The sequence below is a fragment of the Cavia porcellus genome, unplaced genomic scaffold (assembly GCF_034190915.1).
Source record: "Cavia porcellus strain 051 isolate PalLab524CR breed Dunkin Hartley unplaced genomic scaffold, mCavPor4.1 scaffold_10, whole genome shotgun sequence".
In the NCBI taxonomy this organism is placed as follows: domain Eukaryota; kingdom Metazoa; phylum Chordata; class Mammalia; order Rodentia; family Caviidae; genus Cavia; species Cavia porcellus.
The window spans coordinates 83,818,049-83,831,617 of NW_026947493.1; the positions used below are offsets into that span (position 1 = coordinate 83,818,049).

General features: G+C 48.3%; 1 protein-coding gene across 7 annotated transcripts in view; it reads right to left on the reverse strand.

The window, feature by feature from the left end:
• Ncald (neurocalcin delta) overlaps positions 1 to 13,569 on the reverse strand; it is a 265,706-nt gene that overhangs the window by 52,669 nt on the left and 199,468 nt on the right. Inside the window, exon 1 of one of the 7 annotated variants that reach the window (XM_013143822.3) lies at positions 8,039 to 8,198. The exons of 4 other annotated variants lie outside the window; for them this stretch is intronic. Coding sequence is in view for 1 of the 3 variants with exons in the window: in XM_063257691.1 (XP_063113761.1) it covers positions 11,967 to 12,161 (195 nt within the window). In the remaining 2 variants the exon portion in view is untranslated. Of the gene's footprint in view, positions 1 to 7,917; positions 8,199 to 9,209; positions 12,162 to 13,569 lie in introns of those variants that run through there. 2 more of the 7 variants (XM_005008222.4, XM_063257691.1) reach the window with 2 other exon arrangements.

Below are 13,569 nucleotides of genomic sequence, written 5' to 3' on the forward strand. Positions count from 1 at the left end.
TCCCTACAAGCACATACACTTTTTGCAGGTGTGATTTGCAGCATTTTTCTCAAGAATGGTAAGTTCCATTCTGATGGGGCCCCACACACATGTTGATGCCGTGTGCAAAGTCTTTGGATAAAAGCCAGGGACTGAGCTCAGCGGTGTAAGCTCCTGCCTGGCAAGTGTGAGGTTGTGAGTTTGATTCCCAGTATCAAAAAGAAAACAAAATGAAACAAAAAATAAAGCCTGTGGATATAATAAAGTGATATAAAGACTTAATACCAAAACCTCGCTGAGCATAATTTAGTCTTTCATTGTGACTTCATTCAAAGATTTTTCAGCATAATGGTGCAATATCCAGGCATTTCGTTAGGAATATCAATTACAATTATGTAATCTTACAGAATGGTCAATGTTACAAAAGCTGGAATTGTTAGTTGGCTGGGCTTCATATAGATACAACTTTAGTAAATAATAGACTATGGCAGTGCCCAGCTCCACCCACAAGTATCGCCCAGCTAGTTTAAAAGGCCATTCACAATATTGAGGGCAACAGAAAATTACATTTTAAAAATGTAAATAGTTGGAACTTTTCTATGAGCAAAATGGAGGTAAGTAAAACACGTAATTCATATTCAGGCTTTTGGCATTAATTGTCTAAAACCAAAGGAAACAGGGTGTTAAAATACTATACAGCTGGGGCTGGGGATTTAGCTCAGCAGCATAAGCACCTGCCTTGCAAGCAGGCAGTCGTGAGTTCGATTCCTGGTACCGATAAAAAAGGAAAAAGACCAAAAATACTATACAGCACCATTCAATACCTTGATTTCCTGCCCCTGACCGTCCAGGAGTTTCCGGTGTCACATCAAAGCTAGCTTACACTGGTAAATTTGAGATTTTCCACGGGTCAACTCCATACATAACACATTTTTCCTTCACTGATCATGCAGCAATCCAATCAGAACCCACTCGGTGGCCAGCAGGGCCACAGGCACCATGCGTGGTTTTAGCCGAGGCAGAAGACATCATCTGACCCTGGCTCCGCCTGCTCCCAGGCTTCCTCACTGGCTGCGAAGCTTCTCAAAGGACATTGGGTGCTATTTGACCCCTGCAGTCCTCACTGACTGGGCCATCTCAGATGAGGCAAGACATGCTCTGGTTAGTGAAAGACCTGGGTGATGGGACCACACAGCACCACACGGCCCCGAGTCTGCGGTGCACAGCGAGGGCTCCTGGAGGAGGCTCCAGCCCTGGGACTCACAGAAACCCCTCACAGGTGCCCACGGGCAGGGCCCGGATCACCTAGCAAGCGCTGAATCAGTGAGTGGTCAGCACCTTCCTGCGGGGAGGTGGGAAAACCTAAGGGAAGGGGTGTGTTCAGCCAAGCCAGAAGCGAGCCCAGTACTGGTCACCCTGCTATGGAAGAGAGATAGACGCCTCCTCAGGTCAGGACGAGGACGTTTCCGAGGATCCCAAATGTCAGGTGTGGCCCATACGTGGAGCAGAATGTCGGTGGGCCAACTATCATCCCGGCAGCTCTGAGGCAGGGACAGAGGCTTTGCTGTGGGAGCCTCACCTGGAGGAGGGCATCCCCCGCATCGCTGTGAGCCTTGGAGCCCAGAGTGCCCAGGGCGCTGGAGACGGGCCAGCAACAAGTGGTACCCAGACAGCAGGCCTGACGGGACGGCCCGGCAGCAAATCAGACGAACAGGTGGGCAGAGGGAGACCAAGGTGGACAGGCAAGGTGGACAGCAGGGGCAGGGACGGGGCACGCACACCGCCAGCTGCACGGGACCCTGTGGCCCACAGCACCAGGCAGCAGGGGGCTGGAGTGAGTCAGCGAGCCTCAGCAGAAACTTCAATCTCTTAGAACAGGCAGCAGCACTAACACGCAGAGCGCACTTCCCACGTGTAGGCAGGGCGTGGCCCTAAGGCTCATCCATGGTCTGGCTGGTAACTTGAGCGGTGTTTCTTCACAGACTGCCTGAAGTCAGGCGAGAGGTTCAGCCCGGAGCCCAGAAACTTGTTTGTCTCTCTGTGCTGGAAGCTGAGCCCTCCAGATGCTGTTTCACTCTCTTGGTCCAGCTACCCTGACTGCCGAAGAGATTACCCTGTGACATGAGGGCCGCAAAGACAAGGGGCGTGGGAGTGCGGCTCAGCGGCAGAGCACTTGCCTGGCATGTGCCAGGCCCCGGGTTCCATGCCCAGCACCTCAAAATTAGCAACAAGACCTTTACTGTTGTTCAAGATTCTGCACTTCTGGACAGGGCCAGTCATCTCTGGCCCCTGGGTACCAGGCGGGGCGAGGGAGGCCCCATGGCCAGGTCTGGATCACCCAGATGCCCAGCACTGGATGTTGGTCAAGACCAGAGCCGGGGCTGAAACATCAAATGTGCCCTCTCCAAGAGCAGCGGCCATGGGGGAGATGAACAGCCCAGGAGAAAATAAGTCGTCTTTGTGTGATCCGGCAGTGAAGGTCACCCGGTGTCATTCCCACAGCACTCAGAGCTGCTCAGATGAGAACATTTAGGTGTATAGAGTGGGCTCCAGACGCCACCCCTCCATGGATTCGGGCAGGGCACGGGGACTGGGTTTGACCGCACGCCTGCTTCTGGATGGTGTGGGCCGCCACGCCCTATCACACACTTCCAAGGACGCTTGGTCTATTCCAGCTGCAAGGGGAGCACGGCGAGCAGGGAGCCCGGCCTCAGGGCCAGACAGCTGCAGACCCAGCACGCACAGTGCGACCGCAGAGCAGTGCGTGTCGGCTCCGCGTCTCTGCTGCCTTAGCGTCCGAGCTGGGTGATGGGGGAGGAAGAGCAGTTACTCTGGAACAGCCTAGAAGACTGCACAGCTTCCCGCTTCCCTGACACCGGGATGCATCTCCTCCGATGCTGGCAGTGATCCCTCCCAGCCACGGGGAGTGCTGGCTGTGGCAGCCGCGCCAGAGGTAGAAAGTGCTGGAAACAGAACTCAGCACTGTCAGTGACTCTCCATGTGACCCAGCTCAGAAGTCCATGGCCCGGCGCTCATTTCTCCAGGTGAGAGACTGGCTTCACGCTTGCCCTCAGCATCAGCCGTGAGTGGGTGAGGCAGGATTTGCACCCGTGCCCACGGAGTGACTGTGAGGATGGGAGGCTGCTCCCCACCTCAGCTGTGACCCAGTGACCCCTGAGCGGTGCTGTACTGTGCCAGTGGGATTGGGAGCTACTGCCTGCCGTGCCAAGCTGGTCCTAACAGGGTCAGTTTAGGAAAGATGGGAGAGACACTTCGGTGTGTGTGCCTCGGTCTGTGCCGCTTTAAGGGTTACCTACAAGAGATGAGGTGGGGCCCATCGCTCGCACACAAGAGAAGCGGCTAAGGAAAGTGGTTCTCTGGGTCAGTCCCTGCCAGGCTCACTTGCCTTCTGAATGGGAGGACAGTGTCAGGCCTCCAGGGTTCCCCCAGCAGCCCGAAGGCCAGGCCGGGGCCCAGCATGTAGCAGGTGCTCACACTCACTGAACGTGACACACACTGAGCAAAAGCCAGGGACCACAAAGCAACCAGGACTCACTAACCCCGTGACAGGCCACAGGAAGGCCTCAAAATGCCTCAGGGAGCCCCGCAGCTGGAGAGCCTGGTGGCGACTTGTGCCAAGGAGGTGCCAGCTGCACTGGATCCAGGCGGGCTACAGAGAGGTGTGGGGAGGGATGGCTTTGGTGGACGCAGCCGTCACGAAGTCAATCATGATCTTAGCTGTGTGGGAATCTGCTGAGCAGACAGCCGAAGAATGCAGCACTCTTCTACAGGAACCTTTAATACGTGGGCCTAGAGTCACAAAGGCACAGAGCATGCAGAATTATTATTTTAAAAACCCATCCGACAAGCCGGGTGTGGTGGCTCACGCCTGTAATCCCAGCACTCGGGAGGCTGAGGCAGGAGGATCGTTGTGAGTTTGACACCAGCCTGGGCTACAAAGTGAGCTCAAGGCCAGCCTGAACTGGACAGCGAGACCCTGTCTCTAAAAGACCAAAAGAAAAAAAAATCCATCCAGCAAAGATGAAGGTCCTTTGGTTCTTCTAGAGTCACTGGGACACAACTGAGAAGCCACAGGCTGTCCTCCCGTGAGAGCTTCCCTCCCACCAAGGACAGAGCTGCACCGTCAACTGAGCACAATCTGAGCTCAACCTCAACACACACTACGTGTAAGGGGGCCGTGTCTTCAATTAGGGACATTTGCAAATGAGTATCTAAAATAATTTTTTTAAACCACAGAGATTAAAAAGAACAGACTGTTTTTAGTTTGGAGAATGTGGCTCCAGTGAATTTCAATATTTATCATATAATTCTATATCAAAGTTTTAATGAGCATTAACTTTTGTGTCATCGCTTCTAGAAACAACAAGAAATATCACATCTCGGATTGCTGTTTCTAGCTGAATTTCCATCACAAGAGGCCACATAAATAAAAGTTGACTTCATAAAAAAATAATGACACCTTCCTTTCTGAGCTAAGATTTTAAACACCTGCAATCAGGGGGCAAAGCGCTGACCACTGAGGTCAGAGGCCTTGGGCATCTTCTGAGTTTCTCCCTCAGGATGTGCTGAGACAGCCTCTAAAGTAGGCAGGGTTTTTTTTTCCCCCCTAGTCCAGAGTAGGAAATTTTCGAGAAAATCCTCTTTCACAGTTCCTTTGGGAACACAAGAAGAAAAACTGCTAAGCTTCCATCCGAAATGTGAGGGATTTGGATTGAGTTTACGTAACAGCTTGCGGGAAATGTCACCGCTCCCTCTCTTCCCCGGAGATAGCAGGTACCGCCGTACAGAAAAGGTGGCCAGGACACGCGGAAGGCAGGGCTGTGACTGCTGCCCCTGACTGCAGTTCCCTGGCAGGGCGGAGAGGAAACGGGTGACACCTTCTGTCCCTTCAATGGCGTGGGGACAGGCTGCGTCACTCCCACAACACGAGCCACGCGGAGCAGTAATGTTACACCTCTTGTGTTGGCCTTGAAGGCCCCACGCTCCAAACATCTCTTGGGAGATGTCCTCCCGCTGCGTTCTGAGTGTGACCCTTCCCAGAAACCCCAGCAGATAACCCTGAAGTCACTGGTCATATGTGCTCTCCAGAGCTGCGATGTCACAGAAGTCTTTCATTCTTCAAATATATGCACACACAAGAACCTTCTAGAATCTTCTTCCAGCTCTGATCTCACATAACATCCAACATTCATCATCCAAACACTCCTTGCTTCTCTTTTCTGGGGGGATAAAAGCCCCTTGTGAACAGCTACCCTCGTGACCCGTGTTAAAACCACAAGTTTTCTCTTTAACCCCACCCCAGGAGGCAGAGCTGCCCGGCTCAGGTAACTCAGACTATTTCTGGATTTCAAGAGGAAAGTAAGGGCAAGTCACGGCAGCCGTGGGAACGTGTCCTGCCTTTTCACACGGAATTTAGAGAATGCTGTGAAATTCACACATCCAGGAAATAAAATCAGATGTGGTGGCGGTGCATGTGGGAATGAGGTTACGGATTTTGTCCGAAGTGGCTCTGTGACCTTTGTGACCACCGGCTCACGTATGGTTTAACTCAGGGCAAGCAGAATCCAAGAGGGCCCAGGGAACTCAGGTGGGAAACCCGGCATGTTTGTCTTCACAGCCTCAGACCGAAATTTAGTATTTCCTTCATTAACCGGTAGGCCACAAACCACAGTAGCTAAACACAGCTGGCAGGACAAATCATGGTATTCCTGCGTCATATTACAGCTGTAGACATAGCAGCTCGGTCCTGAAATACCATTTAGACTCATCATCACCTCAAAATCATGAGTCTGTGTACATATTAATTAATAAAGGACAGATCACAATTTATAAAAAGTCAGTTCAAGGTGGTTTTCCTTGTAATCCTGCATGATTTATTTTATGCATTTAAAAATATCACTCTACTAACAGTCTAGGTCTTTCCAGGCTTCTAAACAGGTTCATGGCACCAAAACAGTTAAGAATCCCTGAAATGATACACAAAGAAAGCATTTAACAATGCAAGAGTCACTTTCTGGAGTGAATCACTCCCTGCTGAAACAAACTTGACCTTGAAACCAGCACGGTCTTCATGCTGTAAAGAGATGATCCTGGTGAGAGTTGCTTTTGCTGCTTTTGCTAGAGGACCTGTAGCTGGATGAGCATCTCTGCTTTCATGGCACAGACTGCTTCCTTCAAACTCCATGGCAGACATTCTGCCCTAACACTGAATCGATTTCTTCTATTTTATAGTCCTGAAATCCAGTCCATCTCACAAGGGCACTGAACACAATCATCCTATGACTTTAAAAACAGAGAGACAGCACCAAGAAAAACTACTATCATAACTCCAGAGTTTATGTAAAAGAATAGGCGTCCAAGTGGGTCCATCAAACAGCAGTTTTAGATGGTAGTGCTGAACGGTCCAGCCCTCGTGCAAGTGAGATGTTACAGATCAATGGACATTCTTCTAGGCTGGCAGGAATACGGCCCCTGAGTTACTATAATTATGAGATCAATTAAATAAGGACAGGATATTTCATGAGTGGTGTCCTGAATATAAGCACAGTAGACTTTTGGAAAACCCTCTGAGGAGGCTCTGATTAAAAATAGGTACGTCAGGGGCCAGCAACTAAAATGAATTTCCACGCACAGAAAGCTCCTGAGAAATTACTGATAGAACCACAATTATCCACTTATCACTGCACTTAGGTACTACCTGAAATTCTCTCTGACAGGAGTAAAAAATAAATGGTAAATGCGAGAATTCTGAAGTTAACACGAAACAGAAAAAAGTCAAGGACAATATATTCTTGGATATAATTCACGTACTGTCCATCTATAGTATAGGAAGTTAAACTGGTTTCCTTCCACAGCTTAACACTGTGACATGTGCTATTCTAAAATGTGTCCTTGTTTTTCCCCTATGAAACTGGTAAGATTCTCAATCTGTAAGATTCAGAGACAAGGTTATAAATCTAGGCTTTCACTTTAGTAGCAGGGTTCTTTGAATTACAAGCCACAAAGCAATCCAGTTTGTTTGCAATGAAAGCAAACCCCAAATTACTAAGCTTGGAAAGGAAATGAATTACAATGATGCAAATAAAAAAATTTTTAGCATATTGTGCTTTAGGAATAGAGAGATAAAGATCTTTATTAGCCACAATTATCAAAATATTCGTCCAAGATCTGGGGCAAATTTTTTGTGGCCACATCTGTGTTGCAGCTAAAGTAGACATCGTACGGACGATATGCTCAGCTTTAGGGCTGTTACTTCCTTTTCTAGATAATTATTTCTATTTTTGAAAGACAGCTTACAGGACTGCTTAGCAAAAGGCCAACCACCGCCTTCTCTTCCCAGCTCAATTTGCTGAGGACACTAAAATGTGCACTTTTTTCCAAAAGCCACAAAGCAACTTCTCTCTCTCTCTCTCTCTCTCTCTCTCTCTCTCTCTCTCTCTCACACACACACACACACACACACACACACACACACACAGGTTCCGCTGCCTCGGCTCAGATTCCTTCCCTCTAAACAGGAAGCTATTGACAGTTTTCCCGGGTAGTCTCAGAACACCAAAGGCCTCCCTTGACAACAAAAATCCCAACTTTCAAAGTGCAACGTCCTTTCCCACCACTGCTAACTCTGAATCCTGCAAATAAGACAGAAACCAGATACCAAACCGATAGGGTGGATTCACAGTCAGCCAGCAACTGCAACAAGGGAAAGTTATTGGCAGGCTGGAGCTCCCAACCCACCGTGCCGGAGGGTCCCTGGAATTCTCCAGCACCTACAGGCTCGAGCTGCACAATCCGTGACTCTAGATAATGCCAGCCAGTGCGGAGCAAGAGAGGTGATTAGATTTTAACCCACTTCACAGAACACTAAGCCAAATTTCACCAAATTCCAGAGAAGGCATGAAATTCACGCTGCTTTACCTTCCTCGCAGGACAAAACAATAATTGCTCATGAAGATAAAGTTGGAGGAGATGAGAAGAGGGGAGAAGGCGGGGAGCCCCGGCCACGTCCTCAGGACGGCAGACAGAGCCCCCGGATTACCTCAGGCAGAGGAAGCTCAGGACTCAGCAGCCCATGCTCCGCAGACCCTGGGAAGCAGCAGCCGCTGCGGCAGCATCCGCCCGATTCTCACAGGCTCTGCCTGTGCGGCTCCACCACTGACTGCCTGTGGCTGACGTCAAAGTCCCTGTCACATGGCCAGATGAAAGCCAAGAGAGCATTGGTTGTCGTAGCAACCGCAGACCGGCTCTGAAATTATTTCAATAGGTCATCTGTCACTGTGGTGTGTGCTGCGTGTGTGTGTGTGTGTGTGTGTGCGTGCGTGTGTGTGTGTGTGTGTGTGTGTACACACTGCACAACCATCACAGACAGCCCCTGCAGCCTCAGCCCCAAAGTTGTGACTCAGTCATGCCTAAGACTCCTGTATCTTTCTTTGCAGTTCCTTGTAGAAAAATAATTGTTACTCTGAAGGTCCCACTGTTCTCACAATCACCAACATGAAGCCTCTGTCTCCTCCCCTCCCCTTCCCTCCCCTCCCCTCCTCTCCTCTCCTCCTCTTCCTTCTCTTCTTCCTCTCTCTTTCTCCCTCTCTCTCCCTCTATCTTCCTCAACCCAGCACCAAAAGAAAGAAAAAGAAACAATTCTGCAGGTCGTTATCTTGAAAAACAGAAGCCCAAGGGAAGTTAGAAGAAAGGATATTTTGGAAACTATGCCAAACCCACAGCAATGCTCTGAGAATGCAAGAGACGGAACAGAAACAGTCAAACGGCCAGACACGAGGCTGGCTGAGGAAGCAGGTCCCACGGATTCAGGACTGGAGTGCGGCAAGTCACCCACGCAAAAGGGAGGGCCAAAGCACTCTGCACAGGGCTCCGTTACAGCAGCCTCAGGATTAAACCCAAAGCCTCCCTCCTAGGTGCACAGCCCTTGCTGGGGTACACGTCCCAAGCTGGAGCAGCGGAGCATGCGGAAGTCCCCCAGGTCCCTGACTCCCGCCTCGCTCCTCCAGGACGGCTGCAGCTCACTCCTAACTGCACGCAGGCTTATGACCTAGTTATTGCTTCTTAATTAACAGGAAGCCAATTAAACAAAATTAAATGAACCCCACAGGAAGGTGCTCTGCAAACAGACATTTAGGAAATGTACACGGACTCAAAGGGCAAAGGAGACCAGGGCAGAGGAGAGGAGATCACGGTAGCCCACAGACCTTAACTGCCGGGGCGATCAGGGTTTCTATTCTGGTTTCTTGTTGGTGTATTTCTTGAAAGAGAAGCAGTGAGGCGCCACAGAATATCAACGCAACCCAAGCCAGCCCGGCAGGTTACACGTGTCTCTGAGAAAAAACGAAATTGCCTCGTTTGAGTCAGAACTGGCTCTTCAATGAAGAGACTAATTATCAAAGAGCTTAGCCACAGAGTTTTCCCTTTCTGTCTCCCTCCTCATCTTCCTTGACAGCGATCCAAGCCCCGATTAAGAGAAAGATAGATTTTCATTGGAAAATTTATTTTCCTGACACAATCAGCTACAGCACTGTGAACATCAAATGAAACACCATCAGGAATCCTCCCTTTTCAGATTAGAGCCCGGGGGAAGTTGCAGCGTCTCTCAACTGCCAGGAGCCGGCTCAGGTGCAGCTCTCAGCAGCAGCCACAATTCACAGATTTGCAGCTGGCTCCATTTCTAGTCCCGGGTTTCTGTTCAAAAGTACGCATCACGGTGACAATGGGAGGGAAAGGTGGGTGTCCAGGGCCCGAGCTTGTCGGCGCTGCCCCATTTCCCACCTCTGCCTCTGAGCGCTTGGCTGCCTGACCAGAAGTCCCCTCTGCATGCAGGGTTAGCAGCTGAGACTAAACTGCAGTGCCGCCTCCTGCCCGTAGGTGATGTCCTGAAAGGAGACATTCTCCTAAAATTCAAGACTTCAGACCAACTTGAAGGCAGGCAAAAGCGAACACATTTGCCCTGGAACCCGCTCTCGCTTTGACTACACGTATTCATCACACGTTAACCCACTCAGCGTAGTGACTTCCCAGGATCGGTGAGTGTGTGGAACCCCCATCCTACAGGACGCTTCCAAGCCGCGGTCACCTAGTGCCCTTGGCTACCTGGGTGAGGAAGCCGCCAGCCTCTGAAGGGTTGAATCCACCGTGCGATCTCCTTGGCGCCCAGTTTTCTACTGATTGGCTACTTAGGCCCAGTGTAGTGGAAAGTGTCACAGGACATGCGTGTGCATGACGTTGCAGTCGCAGCCCGGCCGACCGTGGGTCATTTCACTGTCTAAATGCTGCGTCATATTTTTAAGGTGAAAGTGTGTCACCAAATTCAAAAGTGTCCATTCAGAGATAGTCCCCGCCATGCTTTTAACTTGCTCTGAGAATGTCGGGGCTGCCTAGTATTAGTCTGACCACTTGGCCAGAAATAGGCGGTGAGGAGCAGCCTGCCCCGGGCTCCCGCTCCTGCAGAGCAGCTGGCTTGGGCCCTGAGCAGAGGGTGCTTTCTTGGGTGTTTCTGAGCAGAGATGCTGCTGTCTCAGCTCTCACATTAACGAGGAGGCCGTGGACTCATCACTTGGGGTGACGTGGTTTTAAAATCCGTCTTCTTACACTGGGTCCTGAGCAACTTGCTTAAGAGCTCCGAGCTGCCAGGCTTGTCTGCTAAGGCCGTTGTGAGGGGTATAAAGTTAGTGTCTTAGAAAGTGGACTCCCTGCCCCAGGCCACGTGGCTCATGCAGGTGCTGTTTCTTGGCTGCCCCCGACAGGTCCATGCAGACCTTCAGGAAGAGGGTGGAGTATTGCGCATCCCACAGCCCTGCGGTCCGTACACCCCAGATGTGCTGCCCAGCGGTGGTAAAAGATTCAATCCCTGGGAAATAAATTCTGAACAACAGGAAGAAATGATTCCTCTTTGTTTCTATCAGCAGATAAAAGGAGAGGTTCTCTTCACTCCACCTCCAAGCCCAGAAAAGGAGAAAAAAACCAAAACAGAATAAAATATGCTGAGTTATTACAAAATGGACAGGCAATGGATAGATCTAAGAAATTTCTCAAGGAAATCAAACTTCTTCTTACTAAGTCATAAGTATCATAATGAGTAAACTATGCTGATGTATGTTATGACTACAGCTATTGATCTTCGACAATCATTACGCTAACTGCCATTAATTGAACATATACTATACACAGAGCAATGTTCAAGTCTTGTCTGTCTGTAAGTCATTTACTGTAACAGTGCATGTTTCAAAGTAACTTGCCTGCCTTTGGTGTGGCAGGGCCAAGATGTACACCAGGAAGCCTCGCTCCATCACTGGACACGATTTACATCTAGGACATTTTATATTTACTGTATTTCCATTTAATATAATTCAATGGGTATCACTGACATTTAACATACTTTAAGAAAGAGCTGAATTATTTATGTTTTTATTTTACTCCTTAGATTATTTTTATTTTTAATTTCTTATTGGATAGAGAAGCTAACTTTTTTTTTCCTGCATCTGGGAACCCTAAAAATATTAATCCAGCTTTAGCCTAAGAAATAAAATGACAAGAAAACAATTGAGTGAGGAATACTTAAACCAAGAAGAATGGGCAAAGTAAAAAAGGTGAAAATGTCCTAAACACAACTATACCCAAATGATTATATTCCTGATGGAAGCGAATATTTAGATTGCACAATTGTGGGTAACTTTTGTTTCTCACTATGGCGCACTACACTATTCTCAAACCAATATTCTTACTGGTGTGATAACACCAGCTAGATCTTTTTTTTTTTTTTTTGGTACCTGGGATCAAACTCATGAACTTGCCCTTCCCAGGCAAACGCTTGAGCCACTGAGCAAATTTTTTTTAATGACAAAGGCAATCCTTTCAAGAACCCAAATCTCAGATAACAGGGAAGCATTTTGCGTGTTAGAATCTGTTTGGGTCGCTACAACAAAGTGCCGTTGACTGGGTAGCGGGTAAACAGCGGAACTTTATTTCCCACAGTTCTGCAGGCCAGGGAGGCGGATCCAGACTCCAGCAGACTCGGGGCTGTCAGCATCTGGTCCTGGTTCAGAGGGCGTCCAGCTGTGTCCTCCCGTGGCAGAAAGGGCAGGGTAGCACCTTAGGGCCTCTTTGATAAAGACACTTTTGCTGTCATAAAGGAAATAGATAACCAGGTGGAGCGTCTACATACAAAAAATAAAATGTGTGAAAAGGGACATATTAAAATAAAATAACTTAGAAAAACAACTGAAAGAAAGATCACATAACGATGAGGATGTCGGGCACTGAGGCATGGAGAACAGGCACAGGTAATATCTGAGGAGAATCGGCTGAGAAATTCCCAAAACTTACACAGCAAACAAAACAATAGTTTTAACACGCTCCATAGACCCCAAACAGGAACTGAAAAAAAATCCACACAAAGACACTTCACGATCATCAGGCTCAAAACTAGAGACCAGATCCTGAAAACAGCAAGACAAAAGCATCACACTGATTTTAAAGGAGAAACAAAACACTTTTCCACAAAACATTCATCCCAAAGGTAGTACCACAATAAACTTCGAAGGCATGAAGGAAAACAGATGCCACTTTAAAATTCCTTACACACATGGAAATGTCCTTTGAAAATGAAGAAATCAGACTGAAAAAAAAGGGACACAGTTTTAGAAACCCGTAAGGCTACAAAATTAATGTCTTTGGGATCCTAAAAGGAGAGGATAAAGAGTACAGTTCATTGAAGAAATAATGACTGAAATCTCCCCAAATTTTGTAAGAGTCAAAAACTAAGATTCGAAAAGAGGAACACATACCCAGCAGGATTAACCCCAAGAGATACATACACAGACACATCATAATTAAGCCTCTGAAAGCCACAGCCAAAGAAAAAGCCTTATAATAAAGACAGAGAGAAATGACACCTTATCTGTCGGGAAAATACTTTGATTAATAGGAGATTTCTCATTAAAAAAAAAAAAAAAGAAGGAAGTAACTCAATCCAGAATCCAAGATTCAGGAAAAATATTTTCCAGAAATGAAACAGAGATCACGATACTCTCAAATGGATGAAAACAAGCGTCTGTCACCAGCTGGCCTACACAGCATAACGGACAGCAGAGGATCTCCAAGAAGAAAAGAAATCATAAAAAGGAACGTTGGAACTAGGAGCAGACATGGTAAGAAATCATGGGCAAGCGCAGCGGATTTCTCCTCTTTAATTATGTAACTACACTTGGCACCTGGAGCACCAATGACAACGCTATCTGACGTGACTGTAATATACGTCCAGGGAACCGAAGACAATTACGTTACAAAGGGGCGGTGAGGGAAATGAAGGGGTACAGCTCCTGTATTCCCCTCCGTCTGCTAAAGTGATGACATGTGGTGAGTGCCGCCTGCATAGGTAACGCCCAGAGCCACAAGGCTCTTTTGGGAGAGACCCCCAACACGGAGCTGAATCAGACTGAGTCTGTTGGAAAGCCCAGAGCTCCTGGAGAACAAAACCCTGAAAAACCCAGAGAATAAACAGAAACAAATAAGAGAGCAATAAACAGCGAACTTAACCGTCACCTCAACAAGCACACTAAAGTG